This window comes from Schistocerca piceifrons, chromosome 11 (genome assembly GCF_021461385.2).
Source record: "Schistocerca piceifrons isolate TAMUIC-IGC-003096 chromosome 11, iqSchPice1.1, whole genome shotgun sequence".
NCBI lineage: Eukaryota > Metazoa > Arthropoda > Insecta > Orthoptera > Acrididae > Schistocerca > Schistocerca piceifrons.
Genome location: NC_060148.1, coordinates 131,000,840 through 131,023,493, shown reverse-complemented (window position 1 = coordinate 131,023,493; position 22,654 = coordinate 131,000,840). Strand labels below are relative to the sequence as shown.

At 39.8% G+C, this 22,654-nt stretch overlaps 1 protein-coding gene across 1 annotated transcript in view; it reads right to left on the bottom strand.

The window, feature by feature from the left end:
- Positions 1 to 22,654, bottom strand: part of LOC124719793 (plasma membrane calcium-transporting ATPase 2-like) — a 570,459-nt gene that overhangs the window by 337,123 nt on the left and 210,682 nt on the right. Inside the window, exon 8 of the mRNA XM_047244989.1 lies at positions 13,253 to 13,455. Within this exon, the coding sequence (XP_047100945.1) occupies positions 13,253 to 13,455 (203 nt within the window). The remainder of the gene's footprint in view (positions 1 to 13,252; positions 13,456 to 22,654) is intronic.

Genomic DNA, 22,654 nt, shown 5'->3' with positions numbered 1-22,654 from the left:
TTTTTGACTCCTGAGAACAATGACTTTTTAGCAGGGCAGTGTTGACAACTTAAGAATTATTTTTGTGCACTATCTTAATTGTTTCAAGTTCCATAAATGTGTGTGAGGACAGTGTTATGGTGAAATGACACATTAAATTTTTGCCACATGTGAATCATTTTGAACTACTGGACTGTGTTGTGTGATTACTGCACTGGGACAATTTAACAGTCTGTGAACAAGTGTAGTAGGTAACAATCAGCTTTCCTTTAATTGGAATATATATGAGATCCAAAACTGGCCAAATTAATTAATTAATACTTTACACCAAGAGCATAATTAAAGTGTTTTAAAACACTTTACCTCTGGTGTTCACCACAATATTGCTATAGGCTAATAGTAAAACTAACATATTTCAGCTAGTTTTGGAGCCAACACAGCTGCCAAGAGAACAGAAGGGGCTTATACACAAGAAGGCAGGTATGTCCCACATTCTGCGGCATTTGATATATGACTATAATAGAGGGAAACATTCCACGTGGGAAAAATATATCTAAAAAGAAAGATGATGAAACTTACCAAACAAAAGCGCTGGCAGGTCGATAGACACACAAACAAACACAAACATACACACAAAATTCTAGCTTTCGCAACCAATGGTTGCCTCGTCAGGAAAGAGGGAAGGAGAAGGAAAGACAAAAGGATATGGGTTTTAAGGGAGAGGGTAAGGAGTCATTCCAATCCCGGGAGCGGAAAGACTTACCTTAGGGGGAAAAAAGGACAGGTATACACTCGCACACACACACACACATCCATCCACACATGTGTGGATGGATGTGTGTGTGTGTGCGAGTGTATACCTGTCCTTTTTTCCCCCTAAGGTAAGTCTTTCCGCTCCCGGGATTGGAATGACTCCTTACCCTCTCCCTTAAAACCCATATCCTTTTGTCTTTCCTTCTCCTTCCCTCTTTCCTGACGAGGCAACCATTGGTTGCGAAAGCTAGAATTTTGTGTGTATGTTTGTGTTTGTTTGTGTGTCTATCGACCTGCCAGCGCTTTTGTTTGGTAAGTTTCATCATCTTTCTTTTTGTATATATATATATATATATATATATATATATATATATATATATATAAAGATGATGTGACTTACCAAATGAAAGTGCTGGCAGGTCGACAGACACACAAACAAACACAAACATACACACAAAATTCAAGCTTTCGCAACAAACTGTTGCCTCATCAGGAAAGAGGGAAGGAGAGGGAAAGACGAAAGGATGTGGGTTTTAAGGGAGAGGGTAAGGAGTCATTCCAATCCCGGGAGCGGAAAGACTTACCTTAGGGTGAAACAAGGACGGGTATACACTCGCACACACACACATATCCATCCACACATATACAGACACAAGCAGACATATTTAAAGACAAAGAGTTTGGGCAGAGATGTCAGTCGAGGCAGAAGTGCAGAGGCAAAGATGTAATGCAGGAGTAGGTTTAATAATGAATAAAAAAATAGGAGTGTGGGAGTAAGCTACTACAAACAGCATAGTGAATGCATTATTGTGGCCAAGATAGACATGAGGCCCACACCTACTACAGTAGTACAAGTTTATATGACAACTAGCTCTGCAGATGACGAAGAAATTGGTGAAATGTATAATGAGATAAAATAAATTATTCAGATTGTGAAGGGAGATGAAAATTTAATAGTCATGGGTGACTGGAATTTGATAGTAGGAAAAGGGTGAGAAGGAAACGTAGTAGGTGAATATGGATTGGGGGTAAGAAATGAAAGAGGAAGATGCTTGGTAGAACTTTGCACAGAGCATAACTTAATCATAGCTAACACTTGGTTCAAGAATCATGAAAGAAGGTTGTATACATGGAAGAAGCCTGAAGATACTATAAAGTATCAGATAGATTATATAATGGTAAGACAGAGATTTGGGAACCAGGTTTTAAATTGTAAGACATTTCCAGGTAGAACAAAGATTAATGGATGAAACAGTTAGCAAGCGAAGTCCGGTAATATCGTCATTGGGGACGGTAAATGGAGCTATAAACAGCCATCCACTGGTTAGAGAAATCAGTGGCATGGACAACAGTGTCAAACCCATGCTGCGCGAGTGCATGCCAATGCACGATGTGAGCAACAGGCAAAACTTTTATGAGACAGATATGTCATCATTGCATGTAAATGCTGTTCCATCCTGCTGGCCAGCATTGTTAATGGATGAGAGTTTCCTTATTTTCAAGTGAAACAAAGTGAATGCACTTAGAAGATTCAAGAGATCTAATTCATGAGGATGGGCAAGCCATGATAGTTATCGTAATGGTAATGGACACAACCCAAATGGGAGGAACAACTATGATAACAGCAATGGCTTTAGAAACTATAATGGTCATGTGCGTATGAATGAACAGCATCCTTATACACCGCCATGCCACAACAGAAATCAGTACGAGATATAGAAATGAAATTGGCAGTGAACTAACAGATGTTTCTTTCAAAGTTGATACAGCTCCATTCTCTTCTTAACCACTGCATTTTTTTTTTTTCCAAAAAGTCCTATTTCAAAAATTATTTATAAACAAAGTTCTTATGTTCCAGAACATTCATTCAAATCTTAAATAATGATTACAGTAAAACTGTATTTATACAGTTCTCGCCTCTATATTTTCTGCAGTGACATGAAGTACTGAAAGTGGTGCAAGAAGTATCGGCCACCGCAGAGATACTACATACGAAAGCGGTATCATGAAACACATGTAAGATGCTAGGGAGAAGCCTTGCCTCCCACAGTTCCTATCACTGCCATGCCTTTGCCCTGAAATAGCATTGCCAGAGCCCAGGGAGGCAGTTCTGTTTGAGGTCAGATAATGCCCACTTCCAGGAAGTTCCCATCAGAGTAACACCATTGTGCTGCCTGCTCACCATGACCCAGCCCCTGCCAGCCATCAGAGAGTGAGGAGACTTCCATTTCCTGTGAACTATGCCTAGGTGCCAACACTATCAGAACTGTGTCAACAAGTGTCTACCAACTTGTGTTCACTGGTGACTGCAGTGAAGCCACAGTGCAGTCATTATGAACTTGTAACAATTTACCACTCAGTGACTGTGGCACATTTAGTGTGTCCTAAACTGCAAGTCCACATGTTCAGTTCCACAGCTACAGCTGAGCCTGGAGAACAAAGATAAGTTTTGTTGTAAGTAATAAAGTGTTACTTCTTCAGAGTGTTCTAATTAACTGCATTATTATTAGGCACCTCAGTGTTCAAGAAATCAGACTAACTCTGCCTTAATAGGCTGCGAAGGCTCAATGGTATCAAACAAGTGTTGTTTCATTGAGTGTTCATGATGCATCTTCTAGATACGTCTTTAATGCAGGCCATATAATTGCAGGGACAAAGGATTGAACAATTATTACAAGGACTGAAAGGAACTGTGGCAGCACCATGACCACCACCCCATGCTGTTCAATTGTAAACAACTCAACAAACAGTTCAAGTGCCTATATTTGGAGAATTTCTGGGGCAAAGTGAAGACTGAGCTGTTAATGTTGTGCAGTTGATGGTGCATTTCAATGCCAACAGCACAACAAGTAACCAGTGTAATTACTATTTTCTCTCCACTGTAGGCTCAGATGTATTCTGGTTGGTAGTAAAACTGTTTCAAGATCACCAGCCTCATGAGGTCCCCTACAATGAATTAGTTGCAAACCTGTCAAATCATTTTAATTTGTATAAAAAAAGGGCATGCAGCAGCTGCTTGATATAAGTTATTTGGATTAAAACAGCAGACAGAACAGTCCTGCAAACAGCGATTAACAGAAGTTTGTGGTCTTACTACACAATATCACTTTCAGTGTTCATGCCGGTTATGGTACAGTGACATTATGATGAGAGATGTGATTACTAGAATGTGTCTGACTCCCATATTTGTGTTGCCTTAACATGCTCAGAACAGTACTGTCAATTACTGTGTCACAAGACACTGTTGATGTGTAACCGAGCATGTTTTATGATTTTAAAGCACCTGCAATATCTTTTATCAAGAGTAATACAGTTCAGCAGCCCCCCCCCCCCCCCCTCCCCTCCGCCTCCTCATCACCCCTTGCCCTGTTGAGGTTAGACATTGCCAAAGTCTGGGTCATTTACAAACCAGTCAAACCATCAGGCTGAAGCACAGCCTGCAGTCACAGATGTCTTGCCCATGTTGCTTTCAACATATGATAATGCCAAAAAAGCAAGTGTTTTGGATGTGGCAAACAAGACCACATACAGTCGGTAAACACTGTATACAGGGTAGTTCATTGATCGTGACTGGGCCAAATATCTCACGAAATAAGTGTCAAACGAAAAAACTACAAAGAACAAAATTTGTCTAGCTTGAAGGGGGAAACCAGATGGTGCTATGGTTGGCCTGCTAGATGACACTGCCATAGGTCAAACGGATATGAACTGCATTTTTTTTTAAAATGGGAACCCTGATTTTTTATTACATATTCGTGTAGTATGTAAAGAAATATTAATGTTTTAGTTGGACCACTTTTTTTGCTTTGTGATAGGTGGCGCTGTAATAGTCACAAACATATGGCTCACAATTTTAGACGAACAGCTGGTAACAGGTAGGTTTTTAAAATTAAACTACAGAATGTAGGTATGTTTGAACATTTTATATCAGTTGTTCCAATGTGATACATGTACCTGCTGTTACAGCATGATTACCTTTAAATACCACATTAATGCAATAAATGCTCAAAATGATGTCCATCAACCTCAATGCATTTGGCAATAAGTGTAATGACATTCCTCTCCACAGCGAGTAGTTCGCCTTCTGTAATGTTCTCACATGCATTGACAATGCACTGACGCATTTTGTCAGGCGTCATCGGTGGATCATGATAGCAAATATCCTTCAACTTTCCCCAAAGAAAGAAATCTGGGGACGTCAGATCCAGTGAACGTGTGGGCCACGGTATGCTGCTTCGACGATCAATCCACCTGTCATGAAATATGCTATTCAATACCTCTTCAACCACACGTGAGCTATGTGCCGGACATCCATCATGTTGGAAGTACATCACCATTCTGTCACACAGTGAAACATCTTGTAGTAACATCAGTAGAACGTTACATAGGAAATCAGCATACATTGCACCATTTAGATTGCCATTGATAAAATGGGGGCCAATTATCTTTCCTCCCATAATGCCGCACCATACATTAACCCACCAAGGTCGCTGATGTTCCACTTGTCACAGCCATCGTGGATTTTCCGTTTCCCAATAGTGCATATTATGCTGGTTTACGTTACCGCTGTTGGTGAATGATGCTTCATTGCTAAATAGAATGCGTCCAAAAAATCTGTCATCATCCTGCAATTTCTCTTGTGCCCAGTGGCAGAAATGTGCACGATGTTCAAAGTCGTCGCCATGCAATTCCTGGTGCATAGAAATATGGTACGGTTGCAATCGATGTTGATGTAGCATTCTCAACACCAACGTTTTTGAGATTCCTGATTCTTGTGCAATTTTTCTGCTACTGATGTGCGGATTAGCTGTGACAGCAGCTAAAACACCTACTTGGGCACCATAATTTGTTGCAGATCATGGTTGACATTTCACATGTGGCTGAACACTTCTGCCAGGTCACTATCAATGGACCGCCATGTATACAGTATAGATGATGTTAAGCAGCCTTCAAATTCCATGTCAAACAGTGATTTTAATGAGGTGTATGTATTGTCTGCTGTGCAATGGTCCACTGACCCTATTGTTGTTAGCATCTCACTTAGACAATGAAATGCAATAACAAAGTTTCAGAATGATGGCTGTAGAGGAATTATGAGCAAAGTATAAACAGACTGTAAATTGTGCTCTGGACAAGTATGTGCCTAGTAAGTGGCTTAAGGATGGAAAAGATCCACTGTGGTTTGATAATGAGATTCGGAAAATTCTGGGGAAGCAGCAGCTGTTTGTTGCATTTGCATTTCACACCAGGACACGCAAATGATGACAGGCAAAGATCAGAAGACATTCATGTGTCTGTGAAAAGGTCTATCCACGAAGCATACAGCAGCTACCACCATCATTTCTTGGCCAAAGATCTGGTGGAAAACCCAACAAAATTTCTGGTCCTTCATAAAAGCACTTAGTGGGTCTAAGGATTCTATCTAGTCACTTGCTGAACAGCCTCGTGAGGCAGTATAAGATAGGGAGAGCAAAGCCGAAATTTTAATTTTCATATTTAAGAAACTGTTCTCACAGGAGAATTGTAAAAATGTATCATCCTTTGACCATTGCACAGACTCCCATATAAAGGACATAGAAATATGCATGGATGATGTAGAGAAAGAATTGAAAGCAAGTAAGTTGCCAGGTCGTCATGGAATCCCAATTCAGTTCTACACAAAGTACTCAACAACATTGGCTCCTTATTTAGCTCACATTTATCATGAGTCTCTTGCCCAGCATAAAGTCCCAAGTAACTGCAAAAAAGCACAGGTGACTCCTGGATATAAGAAGGTTAAAATAATGGACCAACAAATTTACAGATCAATACCCTCAACATCAGTTTCTATGCAGAATTCTAGAGCATATTCTGAGTTTGAACATAATAAATTTCCTAGAGACCAAAAAAGCTTATGTCCACAAATCAGCACAGCTTTAGAAAGCATTGCTCATGCAAAACCCAGATTGCCCTTTTCCCACATGATACACTGCAAAATATGAATGAAAGGCAACAGGTAAGATTCCACATTTCTAGATTTCCAAAAAGCAGCCGACACAGACCCCATTGCAGACTGTTAACAGAGGTACATGCATACGGAATAGACTCCCAGATATGTGACTGGCTCGAAGACTTCTGAAGTAGTAGAACCCAGTATGTTGTCCTTGACAGCGAATGTTTATTGGAGACAGGGTAACATCAGGAAATGTGATGAGACCATTGCCATTTTCTATACACATAAATGATCTGGCAGACAGGGTGGCCAGTAATCTGCTGATGTTTGCTGATAATGCTGTGGTGTACAGGAAGATGTTGAAGATAAGTGACTGAAGGTTGATATAAGATGTCCTAGAAAAAAATTTTAGTTGGTGTGATGAATGGCAACTGGCTCTTAATGTAAAATAAATAAATAAGTTAATGTGGATGAGTAGGAAAAAGAAACCCACAATGTTTGGATACAGCATCAGCAGTTTCCTGCTTGACACATACATGTCATTTAAATATCTGGGCATAATGTTGCAAAGTGATATGAAATGGAATGAGCATGTGAGGATTGTGGTAGGGAAGGTGAATGGTCAACTTCAGTTTATTGGGAGAATTTCAGGAAAGTGTGGTTCATCTGTAAAGGAGACTACATATAAGACACTAGTGTGACCTATTCTTGAGTACTGAGTGTTTGGGATCTGCACCAGGTTGGACCGAAAGAAGACATCAAAGCAATTCAGAGGTGAGTAGGTAGATTTGTTGCCAGTAGATTCAATCAACATGCAAAAGTTAAGGATATTCTTCAGAAGCTCAAGTGGGAATTCCTGGAGGGAAGAAAACATTCATTTCGAAGAACACTACTGAAAAAGTTTGGAGAACCAGCATTTGAAGCTGACTGCAAACGGATCCTACAACTGCCAATGTACACTTTGTGCAAGGGCCACAAAGATAAGATACGAGGAATTAGGGCTCATACGAAGGCATACAGACAGTCGTTTTTCCACTGATCTATCTGTACGTGGACCAGGAAAGGAAACAACTACTTGTGGTAAAGGAGGATACCCTCTGCCATTCACTGTATGGTGGCTTGTAGAGTATGTATGTAGATGTAGATTGCCATGAAATAACTCTTAACTTATCAATTGGCAATTCAATAATCTCTATGTTCTGTTGCATGTGTTCAACAAGTGTCCTAACTGCCAGATAGATACTGGTGCTTCTGTTAAGCTGCTCAGCCATGCTACATATGAATGGTTAGGTAGCCCCCACCTTCAGTGACCACATTACTCATGTCAGCATACAATGGATAACCTATTCCAGTGCTTAGGATGTCCAGTGTACCAGCCATGTTCTGTGGAACTACTAAAACAGTGTTATTTTATGTGTTGTGCTCTTGTGAGTCTATTCATATTTTTGGCATGAGCAGCCTTGACCTTTTTTGATTCTCAATTCTCAGTTCATGAGAATGTGTTACAAATTAATTCATCTGAGTTTTTAATCAATATTAATGCATTATGTGACAAGTACACTTATTGTTCCATGGTAGTTTAGGCAAGGCCCCAGGATATGAGGTTCACGTGACATTGTAAGATAATGATTAATGGAAAATCTCATATAAAGATGTGAAACAAATACTAACAAAGAGATAGAGGGGCTGGCCAGTACTTACCTCAGCTCAGTACAGCCGATAGATACACAAAAAACAGAACTGAAAATTTACGTTCCTAGCTTTCGGAACAAATGTTCCTTCATCAGGGAGGAGAGAGGGGAAAGAAAGGGAAGAAGGGAAAGTGGATTCAGTTACTCACAACCCAGGTTATGAAGCAACAGGGAAAGGAAAATAGGGAGGGTAGCAAGGATGGAGGCATGGTTGTCAGAGGGAAGCCAAAGATATAAGATGTGACACAGCCAGCATAAAGTCATGCCCGGTCGCCCAGCCCAACATCCTGGAGGGCCCAGACATTGCCTCCAGTGGCCTGCCTGTCACATGGTCTGCCTCTGCACCTATGGCCGCTGATGTGCATCCCGTGTTTGGTTCCCCGGTCAGTGTTTCCAGCCACATACAGGATGGATACAACAATGTTGGTGGATTCTTGGTGCTGACTGACATCTCAGCACCTACTTCCACAGTTGCACAGGTGGTCTGTCCTGCCCCCCATCTCCACATCTGACTCTGGGGTGGATGTTTGCAAGGAGAGGCCTGTGGAATCATGAAGTATCAAGAGTGGGACAAAAAATATTGACCACTGCAGAGATACTGCACAGCAAAGTGGTATCAAGATGTGCCAATGAGATGCTAGAAAGAAGCCATGCCTCTCCAGAGGCCAGGAGAGCAGTTCTGTTTAAGGTCAAATCCTGCTTACTTCCAGGAAGTTCCTGTTGGAGTAACATCATTGTGCTACCTGCTCGCCATGACCCAGCCAGTGTCAACTGTCAGGGTGTGGAGAGACTTCCATCCTCCAACACACCAATGCTATCAGAAGTGTATCAACAAGCGTTTACGAACCAGTGTTTTCTAGCGACTGTAGTGAAGCCACAGTATGACCATTCTGAACCTGTAACAATTTGCCACTCAGAAATTGTGGCTCATTTAGTATGTTCTGAACTGCAAGTCCATGTGTGCAGTTTCATAGCTACAGCCGAGACTGGCGAATAAAGATAAATTTTGTTGTAATTAAGAAAGTATTACTTATTCATAGTGTTCTAATTAACTGCATTATTATTAGCCACCTCAGTGCTCAAGAAATTGGACACACATATTGTGCACTTTTTCGTTTTGTAAGCAAAATTACCTTACTTTCACAATTTCTGTTTACATGCTTTCCTGTTTTTATGCTATTAGTTTTCCTCCCCAACAATCATTTTTGTCATACACACACAATATAAAGATCAAGAAATCATCACAAAATGTTTTGTATGGGCTGTGGCCAGGGACTGTCAGTTTTCTGTGTACATGTAAACTCACAATGATTACTGCGGGCTGTAGTCACAGTACACATGGTGAGACTGTTGTTTGTGACATTGTGGCAGTTGGTTTCAGAGACAAGGAGGGGGAACATATACCATGGAGCAACAATCGCAACACAGCAGTGGTACACAATGTTGACAGTCATGTGAGCAGGTGCAGGGTATGTTGAGTGAAAATAGATTCTGATGAACCAGAAGACAATGACTGGGCCCAAATTTCAAATGGCATTTATTTTGATGATTGTGTTGGTTGTAATACAGATACTGCCATGTGTTGTGTGCAAAATGATGATGAAATAATTAAAGAAATTGTGCCACTATTAGCTGAGGAAAAAGAAAAGTGGTTCTTAGGAATCCGAAGAATGAGATAGTGAATCTGAGGACTCTCCCAGCCTGTCAGAAGCACTCCATTCGGAGTACCACAAGCTTAGATAAAATTGAGAAACACTGATGACAAGATGTACACAATAACGCAGTAACTGCATATGAACACTTGATCACAACACTGCACTGTTGCCATCCCCCCCCCCCCCCCCCCAAAAAAAAAAAACCTACTGTAAAGTGTATGTAACTCCTGTTTACATGTATTTTATGTTAATACTTATATTAATATAAATAATATATTAATAATTAATACACTAATATTAATATTACAAAGTTTCACTCTAATGTTACTCTCATTTGTTCATTTGTTTTAGCATGCCCCTTCAAAAATCTACAAAAGTGGTTCTACTGTATTTGCAAAATTCAGTACAATAGTTTTGTAGCCTGGATTTTTCTGATTCCAAAAACTCCTACTTCTATCAGAAGAATTTGTTATTTTATTAATTACTCAACTTGGAAAATTTTCTTTTTTATCAACTTTTGACAGGCACTGGAAATCCCTGCAGAGGTAGAAACCTATAATTTTGTGTTTTCTCTCATAATGCAGGTCATAGTTAAACCAAGTTGTTCTTTTGCTTACTGTAATTCTTGTTCTCAGGTTTTGTTCTCTTGCATGTTATTAATTACTGTGCAACATCAAATTTTGATTTTTATTCTTATGTTCGTTTGTAAATAAGTGTGCAGGACAATGTTCGAGGCAATCCCACATTAGTTATCAAACAGTACACAGCATGTTGTAAGTTCTAGTTTAGCCATTAACATATTAAAATCTCTGTGTTGTCATCAGTGAGTCTGCAATTAGTGGATGAAATGTATACTTCCTTGCAGGACAGTTGTGATTTTGGAGCAATATGAAGTTGGTCTACAGGTATCAAACATTACATCAATAACATGTATTGATGAATCAGTGTGTGGGAGAGGTATCATGTATCATATTCACATACCTTTGATGTAATCTGCCAGCGATGAAATGTGAAACTGTTAGTGTTGCTTATATGATCTGGTTTAAATATTATGGCTCCAGACTATTAAAAACTCATCATCATAGAAATAAAATTGTGTTGTAATAAATATGAATGAACTGATAACAATGTGCTGCAGTAAAGTGCATAGTCTTTAATAAATGTCAATTAAACCAAGCAGGGGAGTGATTCAAGAGAGCTGAAGTTTAATTGCCACATCAGGTAAGTTACAATATCATGTGTCTGTACTCATATACATGTAATAAAGGTTAACTGACATTCAGAAATAAAGAAAGTATTTTAAGTGATGTGTGATAGAAGAACAATAAATCACTAAATTAATACCAACATGTTGAAGAATGAAGCTGCAGTAATGCAGAAATAAATTAAGCAAGTAATAGTCTTATTTTGATGTGTATTACAAGGTAGTTGTTTTTGAAAATCCAGAAATGAGAAGAGACTCACTGAAAATCAAATACTTATCATTTTTATTTCAACTCCAATCCTCACAGAATTTTGCCTTTCAAATGTAACATTTAAATTATGAGGTACGAGGATCATTCCAAAGCTAACATTCCCATTTATTTTTATGAAAACTACAACAAACAATAATGTAGTCACATAGCACATCAGCCACATAATGCAATTTTACCACACAGTCACAACCACTTGCCACACACATTTGATAATGGTGAACAAGAGCCTGCATGCTGCACTTATAAAAATGTGACCCAGTTGAAGTTAACCACTGCCTTACAGCTTTGATGGGAGCATCTGAGTCTGAAACATGTTGTCCACATAATCTGGCTTTCACAGACCCAAACAGATACTTGAAGTTAACCACTGTCTTACAGCTTTGATGAGAGCATTTGTTTCTGAAACATATTGGCCACATAATCTGCCTTTCACAGACCCAAACAGATAGATATGTTAGAACAGCCCTGCAAAATCTGGCAACAAAATGGATCATCCCAAAACTGTTGGGGGGTCTAGCATTATTGTGTGGCCAGGGGATGTTTACCTCCATCTCTGGCATGAATCTGGAAATTCAGTTCTCAGCCTAATTAGTATTGTCTCATAGTGTTCTCATTTGACAACTTCTCAAGGCTTTGAGACATCCAAAAGACCTACACCTCACCTCTTCCAGGAGACTGCACACAGAATTTTGCCTGCAGATGACTGTCTCGAACTTTATTGTCATACAATTCCACATATCAGCACTTTTGGACTTTCACTTGGATCTGGGCTAGCTGTAGTATCACTGTATCCCATCTCTCATTCTGAAAATTGTCATTTTAATATTGGATTAATCCAACAGTACTGAAAAATATCCATTCAATGAATTTTTTTGGCCCTGTAAGCATCTGCAGGACTCATCTTGCACACATATTATGATAACTGAGGTCGCATAGCCTCTCATCTGAAGCATTACGGCTGACACTCAGCAGTGTACTAGATTCCTCTCCCTTAATCTACCAATCATCACAGACAAGTCAACTGAGATACCATTCATTATGAGGGGTGACATACGAGCAGGGTTGACTGGGGTGGCTCAAACACTTATCAATTGTTTTCTGAAATGATCTGTCCAAACATATGAAATAAAATAGATTAGAGAAACATCTGGCACATCCTTGAATGATGCTCAAAATCATGGGCAGCAAATGAAGGCTGACTGAGAATGTGCATTCTCTATTCTATTTCAAGAATTCTCTCTGTTGAATAATTTCTGGCACTCAAAATGTGTTGAAAATTATTTACATTTTCAGGTAGGTATGATAGAAATATGTCACGGTTACACAACAGCAGACTGTATGGTTTACATAATCCACCAAACAAACATCCTGTAGTATTCTTTACTATTCTAAGTTAAAAACTGGATTTCATGTGTGTCAGTTTGATAGTCCATCTGAACATTTCTCGCTGGCTATGAGAATTCAGCCAAAAATCCATTGTGTAATTTTCCCTCAAATCAGCAATTAATTTTTTCTTAAATATCCTGTTACTTTAGGAAATTAATTTTCAAAACTAGACCTCATTTTGGTCAATCTGATAGCCAATTTCTACATTAACCAACTCTTCCTCTGGCGATGAAAATTCCAACAAAAATCCATCGTGTAATTTATAAAGGGACTCATTTTAGCTCCACTCAAATATTTGATCAAAAAATAGGAGGTACTAGTTTCAGAATGACCCTCGTGCATGATTTGCACACCAGAAGAGAATATGGGGCTGTTCCATACCTTAACTGAATAAGCCAGAGCCAGAGTTACAGCCAGTGGCAGACCTTCAGGCACAGCCACTACCAGCACTGTAACGCCAATGATGAAGTGTCGCACAAATTCGTTGGCATGTGAAGGCTTCCACTGCTCTTTTTCCATGACGTACGTTCTGATACAGAACTGCATGACCAGTATAATCACTATCATTGCAGAAACGAATGAGCCTGAAATTTAAAATCATAATCATTTGATACCAAATGAGCAACCTGAGAGGACAAATATGAAGTGTACAGTAAACAACAGACCAGAGGCCCAGCTCCTAACAGTGTACTGGGTGTTCAAAAAGTGACAAACCTTACTGAAACGCATTCCCCTTTAGTCACAGATATGATCCTCACTCAACTGAAGAAGATATGCATTACAGATTACATCCATTGTGATCCAGTGCACTGGTTGGTCCCGTTATAATAAGACTTGGAATGTGTCCACAGAAAAATATGGTAAGAAAACACCAAATTAGCTTGCTGTCATACATAACTATTCCTGGAGTACGCATTATACAGGGTGAAAAGTATTTAAGCCGACAAACTCTGGGAGGTTGTCGGGGACATCAAAACAAATATTTTTCCCTAATGTCATTTTTTCTTATGAGGATTATTTAAACCATTGAAGGCCGTATTACACTCTTCAGTTGTTAGAGGCCATATTATGATCTTCAGTTGTTAGAGGGCATATTACGCTCTTCAGTTGTAGACAACTGCTATCCACCAGTGTAGTAGTGCATTGTCTCTGTTTACTAATGGAGCGATACACTGATATGGTTGGTGCATACTACGTAGTGCACCACAACAGACAAGCTGGACAGTGGGTTTATCAACAATATCCTAATTGCTGTATCCCGCATCATACTATACAACCTTCGCTGCTGGGTACCAACATCTGTGCGAGACCGGGTCATTTAGCAAATTACCTGGACAGGGACGCCATCGCACGGTAAGAATGCTGCAATTTGAGGAAGCTGTCGTGCAGCATGTGGAGCGGAATCCTTCAATCAGCACTCATGCAATTGAACGTAACATGGGGACAAATCAGACGAATGTAAGAACAGTCCTTCAAGAGCAATTGTTATGTCCATTTCACTTACAGTGTGTCCACAACCTGGAACCAGTTGATTATCCACCCAGAGCACAGTTTTTGCAGTGGTACCTGGAACAGTGTGAAATGCATCCTACATTTCTGTCCTCTGTGTTGTTTCAAGATGAAGCAACATTCGGGCGTGATGGAGTCTTCAACATGCACAATTCGCATGTTTGAGGTGAGGATAAACCACATGCCACAGTTATTAGCACTCATCTTCATTAACGTGTGGGTCAGTGTTGTTGGGGGCGGTTTAATTGGGCAGTATCTGCTACCTAGGCCATTAAATAGCAGGCACAATTACAATTTTTCTCACCAGAACATTGCCAGAATTGCTGGAAGACACCCCGCTCCCTACAAGACAATGCATGTGGTTCCAACATGACGGTGCGCCGGCACATTTCAGTTGTCATGTGCGTCGATTCCTGGACCGACGGTTCCCAGAAATGTGGATTGGCAGAGGTGCTCCTGTACTGCGGCCAGCTCGATCCCCAGATTTGTCCCCTCTGGACTTTTTTGTGTGGGGAGAGATGCGCAACATTGTTTACGCAACTCCTGTTGCATCAGAAGAGGATCTGGTTGCTCGGATAGTAGCAGCAGCAGGAACAATTCAGGATACTCCTGTGGTTTTTGCCCGTGTCAGATGGAACACTATCCGATGGTGTAACCTTTGTATACGTGTCAATGGAAGCTTTTTGAAAATCTACTGTAATTGAAATTGGGTTGTGTTAATGTGTTGTCTCTTGATCACAAAAAAATGGAAAAGTGTTTGTTGGTTTAATTAATTTGCCGTCAGAGGAATCTTCCTCTAAAGGGTTAAAAACTCCTCATAGGAAAAAATGACATTAGGGAAAAATATTTGTTTTGATGTCCCCTACAACCTCCCAGAGTTTGTTGGTTTAAATACTTTTCACCCTGTATTGCAGATGCTACCAAAATCTTTCAACTGAAAGCATCAGCGGTACTTGTTTGACTTGCTAGCTACACATCCTCTGACTTGTGCAAAGTTTGTACAATTCCTTCCTGCCAGTCTGATCACCACTGGTACACCCACACCGCGTGGTGCAACAAATTAAGGTTGTGTCCATACAGAATTTTTACTGAACTATATGATTTAAGCTTTCAAGGATGGTGTGCACTTCAGTTAAAACTTCCAGTCTGAGAGGCCACATTCAATAGAGGGTTTGATGGGCTCTGTATTTGTGGAGCCATTAGAAGGTACTGATATTTGTCATGTGATACTTATTGCATGGTTATTTCTAGCTGGTGCCACTGTTCTTGATTAAAAGAAATCAACAGTCATTCTGTGGGGACAGAGCTGGGAGCCATATTTTTCTGCTTAACGGCATTTTCATTTCTGTTAAATTATTATAGTGTTTGTGAATTGTTATGGCTGCTCTATATAAGCACACATGCCAATGCTTTCGCTTCACTAAAATGCTCATCCTGCAGGATTTTTTAATATGTATAAATACATAAAATTTAGTAAGATGAGCATTTTAGAGAAGAAAATGCATTGTAATGTGTAAAGCATAGAGTGGCCACAGAGAATAGCTCAAACACTTCAATAATTTTCACAGAAAAGAAGGTGTTAAATTAAATAAAATGTGGATGATGACTTTCACATCAAAAGAACGATGATCGATTATTTTAACTGAGCACGATGGCAACAGCCAGAGACAATCACACAGTCTCCATCACTTGACAAACAGTGGTGCCTTTATGCAGCTCTACATGTGCTGGAGCCCTGAGAGCAGTTGCTGTTTTACCTCTGAAGATGTCTCCTGCAGTCTGAGACAAAACTTCAGAAAGTAGCTTCACTTATCAAGCACTGGCTAGCAACTAACAAGTTTTAACTGAAGAATTCTTACTGTCTACAAGCTGTTATTTGAAGACTGTGGAAAAAACTGTATCTCTCTGTCTGTGTTTGATGTCATCTCTAACACAAATAGGCAAGATACTCATGGATTGGTTGTGACCTGATCAGGAGCAGTTTCACCTTGACAGATGTGTGAATGCACCAAACTCACTCATTGAGTGCTAGAGATATCTTTGCACACCCAAAATGATGATGTTTGGTGTGCAACATCACTTACAAAAACATCATCATATTTTGGCAAGACAATATTAAGGCTACGAAAAAAAAAAAAAAAATCCCAAACACAGAAAAAAGTTCAGTGACATGTTGCTGCAATTTCTCAACAACTCTTACAATGCACGTTTAAGAACATGTAATATCATATACAATTATGTGAGTTACAATTTTTGAAACTCAGTTTCCCATAAGGTTGTGTTACTTTTGGAATATCTTGTACCATGAATTTCTAAATCTGTGTACAGCACCCATAACAATTCATTATGGAAGTTTACAGCACAAGACAGTGAGAGATTTTCACACAAAGGCAACTACAGGAGGTTACAAAGAGAGAGGACAGCTTGACAGTAGTTACCCGCAGGATGTGCGACTCTCAGTGCTGCCGCAGGAAACACTATAGATAGAAAGACAATACTCCAAGCTTTCCGAAATATATGTTCCTTCTTCAGGAAGGAAAGAGGTATATGTTAGAGGAGCTTGATAAGAAAAATGTGTGTGTGTGTGTGTGTGTGTGTGTGTGTGCGCGTGTGTGTGTGTGAGTGAGGAGGGGGTGAGGGAGGGTGGTGGGGGTGGAGACTCCAATTCCTTTTTCCTCATTGAAGAAAGTACAGGAACATTGTTTGCTATGTTATGTGCTTCTTTCAGCAATTGTTAGAATTGTGCTTCTTGCAGTTAAGTAGCCTGTCACTTTGAAATTTTAGCAATTTTTTATATTAAATTTTCCACTTTATATAGTTTGCTGAAAAAATTGCTGATTGCTAAAAAAAATCTGGTAACCTCACTTGTGTAGCTCCTTAATGTTGTGGCTGAGTGGTTAAATGTCAGACTGCAAACCAAAGATGTGGAGTTCATTCCTCAGTTGGCCAGGACTTCTTTTTCTGTCATTTACCACTTCTTTTGCCTCTTTCAGTTATTTTATCAAGTCTAAACTGTCACGTCAGTATGGGGTCCATGTTAAATTGTAGGTCCCTTATGATTGCCTGAGTAACTTAGTTGAAAGGTTGAGGAAGGTATCGGCACTCACCTCCAAGATGACTATGTCTAGTGAAGTGCTGCAATGTTCAAATCAACCACTGGGCTGACAAAAGCTCTCACAAACATCCGAGATCAATTACTGTCTGCAGTTCCATTAAGATATGAAAATTTAGAGGCTTGTACGAAAAATGCTGACTAGAGATCAGTTTTGACCTTACTTCACGAAATGTACCTGGTTCACAAATTCACTCCACTTGAATTCTGATGAATGGCTGAGGTTCAGAGTTTAGCTAAATTAGCGTATAACACACTGGGGAACAATGCTAAATCAACTAACAACACAATTATTGCACATTGACCATAGATATTAACTGCAAATTGCAGAAATTTTTTTGTTGTAAATGAGGAGGGAGGAAAAACTGAACAAATGTTATCTGATCTCTTGAGGAAACTTCTCCACAGCCAAAAAACATTGATATAGTCAGATATGTGTAAAGTAAATGAAAAGATACAATATGATCCATAGCATGTAAAGCACTATGACACTGTATGCTGCCACCACCCACAGTGCTCCACTATCTTGGTAATGGCAAGAAGCATTTTCAGATGATGTGATTTTGAAGCTTAGTTTTATCATAATTATCTTTATAATCAATAAGACACTACTGTGAAAAGGACATATTGCTGCACATCCACACAGAGGAGATATTGAGTCACACACAGTCACAACAGAAAAAGTGCTACACATTCGAGCTTGCGGGCAAACACATGACCACTCTCTCTGGGCACTGAGGCTGTACTGTGAGCAACTGCGCCTGATGGGAGAAGCAATCTGTGTGTGGTGGTCATGGTAAGCAGAAGAGGCTGGGATGGGTGGGGTGCACTGTTGCATGTGGGAGAATGCATGGATGTGGTTGGAACATGATAAGGCTACTAGGTGAAGTCAGGAGGTTTGAGGAGAGGGGACAGGCATGGAAACAAAGTGAAACACAGTAGGGGAAAAAGACTACCGTATTTACTCCAATCTAAGCTGCACTTTTTTTCCGGTTTTTGTAATCCAAAAAACCGCCTGCGGCTTAGAATCGAGTGCAAAGCAAGCGGAAGTTCTTAAAAATGTCGGTGGGTGCTGCCACAACTTAGTTCTGCCGTCGAATATATGTAGCGCTACACAGGCATGCGTTGTGTGCTGTTTGTAGGCACAAAGATAAATACTGGCGCCAAAACCTCTGCGTCAGTAAATAAATTAAAAAAAAAAAGGTGGAAAACAAGCTTTTTTTTCTCTGCGCCGAGTTTCGACCATTGCATTTTCATACATTATCCAATGAAGTAAATACTAATTCTGTATTGTTCATCTTTGAATGTAGCAGCATTTCAATATACTACGAAAACCCGACTGTTTGTCAATATGGCCAACTCTACGTTCTGAATTTTTTCCTATCTGTGAGAAGAGATGGTTGCTAATACGAACTTTTATAAATTGTGAATCACATGCAGTATTCTCGTCACCATAAGAATAATACGAATATAAACATTTTGCCATGTATTGTTTCGTGTTTGCTACTATCTCATTTAAATCATGTCTGCGTAATAAACCACAAAACTAGAGTGAGACAACAGCAAACGCGGAAGAATATACATATCATGTCATGTGTATATTCGTATTATTCTTATGCTAAACAGTGATACAGTCAGAAATGAAGCGAGGCAATTGCCTAGATTTTTAAATCTAAGATGACTCTAATTTCTGTGCAGAATGTAATGTACTAAAGAGGCGCCTGCAAAGATTTTCAAACGGAGAAAAATTTTCGCTAAACTCTCGTTCAGAACATCTTCTATCATACGCAGTTTATTATTTGGTTCTTGTTAATCATTATCAAAGAAAGCAGCAGTGTAAGTAACAACAAGTAGCAGTCTCTTGCCATTGTTTCGCTAGTGAGACGATTCCTCTCTCTCTCTTTTTCTTTTTTTTTTTTTTTATTTGTAAGCGGTGGTAGCGCGCTCAAAAGCAAGCCATGCCACGATCGGCGACAGGCCGTAAATACGCAGTATCAGAGTATGACAAACAATGCATGACACAGTACAGTAATGCATTTTCAGCGTAGAGTGACGTAAACACCTATAACAAAGAAAACTACGCTTATCAGATCAAAGAAAAATAAGCAATCAATTCAAACCAGACGAAGCACGTGAAGAAGGAAGGGTACCAGTATAAATACGGACGGAGCGCCTGACGCATAGCAATGGCTACCTGGTAAAGCTTAACTGCTAAGCTTACGACTCGAACCAAACTACTGTATCCGTATCATCATTCATTCAACCTAAATTGTCTCATATTACAGTGGACCAATGTTGTTTCGATTTGGAGATACTGCCTAAAACTTTTCTCTCCCCTTGAATTTCGAGTCTCAAATTTCAGGTGCGGCTTAGATTCGGGAAATTTTTTTTCCTTGATTTCGAGTCTCATTTTTCAGGTGCGGCTTAGATTCGAGTGCGGCTTAGACTCGAGTAAGTATGGTAATGGGTGTGTTGGTGGAATAGAAGGCTGTGTAGTGCTGGAGTGGGAGTAGGGAGTGAACACATGGGTGAAAGACAGAGATTAGAGAAGGCTGAGACCAGGGGGCTACGTGAATTTAGGATATCTACATCATAATCCGCAAGCCAGCTAATGGTGTGTGGTGGAGGGTACTTTCGGTACCACTATCTGATCCCTCCAACCCTATTCCTCTCGCGAATAGTGCATGGGAAGATTGTCGGTAAGCCTCTGTATTGGCTCTAATTTCTCAAATTTTCTGCTCATAGTCAAAACACGAGATGTATTGGGATTGGGGAATGGTAATATGTTGTCTGACTCTTCCTGAAAAGTGCTGCACTTAAATTTTAATAGTAAATCTCTCTGTGATGCACACTGGCCCTCTTGTAATGTCTGCCAGTGGAGTTTGTTTAACATCTGTGTAACGTTCTATCGCCAGCTAAATGATCCCATGGTGAAATGCGCTGCTCTTTGTTGGATCTTCTCTATCTCCTCTATCAGTCCTACCTGATAGGGATCCCAGATAGATGAACAATACTGTCTGCTTTTCCCACTATCTGTTTTATATGGTCTTTCCACTTAAGGTCGCTCTGGATAGTTACACCTATATATTTTAAGGCAGACGCTGTCTACAGCTGTTTGTCATTAGTAGTGTAGCTATACAGTAATGAATTTCTTTTTCTATGTATATGCAATATATTACATTTATTTACATTCAGGGTCAACTGCCAGAGTCTGCACCATTCATCAATTCTGTGCAGGTCGTTCTGCAAATTCTTACTACCTTTAGGCGTTGCTACTTTGGTATAAACAGCAGCATCATCTGCGAATAGCCTTAAAGAGCACCCGACACTTTCTACTAGATCATTTATATATATTGTAAACAGCAATGGGCCTATCCCACTTCCCTGTGGTACTCCAGATATTACCTTTACATCTGTTGATTTAGTTCTGTTAAGAGCGAGTTCTATCAGTGAATCCAATCACAGGCCTGCTCCAATACTCTGTAAGCTCATTTTTTTTTCATTAAACGGGAGTGTGGGATGGTGTCAAATGCCATACTGAAATCAAGGAACATGGCATTGACCTGAGAGCCTTGCCCACTGCACTGTTGATCTCATGGAGGAACAGAGTGAGCTGAGTTTTGCAGGATCTCTGTTTGTGGAATCCATGTTGACTTTTATAGAGGAGATGTTTATTTTCCAAGAACGTCATACTTCTTGAGCATAAAACATGTTCCATAATTCTACAATAGACTGACATCAATGATATAGGTCTATAATTGTGTGCATCTGTCTTACAGCCTTTCTTAAAAAGAGGAATGACCTGTGCCCTTTTCCAGTCATTAGGTACCTTTCATTGCTCAAGCAATCTACAACAAATTACTGCTATAAGGGGAGCAAGTTCTTTTGATAAATCTTTATACAATCTTATAGGTATCTCATCTGTTCCTGAAGCCTTTCTGCTACTAAGCGATTGTACCTGCTTTTCAGTTCCGCAATTGATTATCTCAATACCTGCCATTTCGATGTATGTATGACACTTGAAAAGAGGGACAGTGTTACCATCTTCCACAGTGAAACAACTTCGAAAGATTGAATTCAGAATTTCTGCCCACTGTCTGTTATCTTCTGTTTTGGTGCCAGTGTGGTCACTGAGAGAATGATTAGGTGATTTTGACCGACTTACTGATTTTACATATGACCAAAATCTCTTAGGGTTTTTATTCAAGTCAGCTGACAATGTCTTACTTTCAAAATCATTGAACACTTCTCTGAGATAAAGTGCTCTTTGTTTACATAGTGCTTCTGTAACACAGCCATTAAACCATGGTGGATCATTCCCATCCCTTAAAACCTTACTTGGAACATACTTGTCTAGGGAATATTGAACGATGCCTTTGAATTTTTTCCATTTCTCCACATCTTCATCCTCATCACCGAATATTTGATGCTGACTTCTGAGATCTGAAATTTGTATCCAGTCATTCTTGCTGAGCAAATATATCTTCCTACTTTCTTAATATTCCTTGTAGGACCCATCATCACAGATGCTGTCACAGCCTTATGATCACTAATACCTTCCTCTACGTTAACTGATTTGATAAGTTCAGGTCTGTTTGTTGCCAGGAGGTCTAAGACATTACCCTCATAAGTTGGTTCGCTAACTATCTGCTCAAGGTAATTTTTGGACAAGACATCCAGAACAATGCCACAGGATTTCCTGTCCCTGGCACCAGTTTTGACGGCATAACTCTCCCAATCTATACCTGGCAAGTTGAAGTCACTCCCTATCACAACGTCATGATCAAAAAATTACTAATGATACTCTGCAAGTTATGTCTGATGTGCTCTACAACTACAGACCCTGACCCAGGTGGTCTATAAAAGTATTCAATAACCATTTTTGACCGTTCTTTGGTACTCAGTTTCACCCAGGTTAATTCTCATTTGGAATCTGTGATAACCTTGTTAGATTTTATTGAATTTTTACTGCAATAAACATACTGCCACCATTGGCAACTTACCTATCCCTATGATAAATATCCAGTCTGATCTTAGGCTTTCACTGTCACTGACGTCTGGCTTCAACCAGCTTTCTGATCCTAATCCTATCTGTGCAGTATAACCTTCAGTAAGCAATACTAATTCTGGGATCTTTCCTTGGATGCTCCTGCAGTTTACTA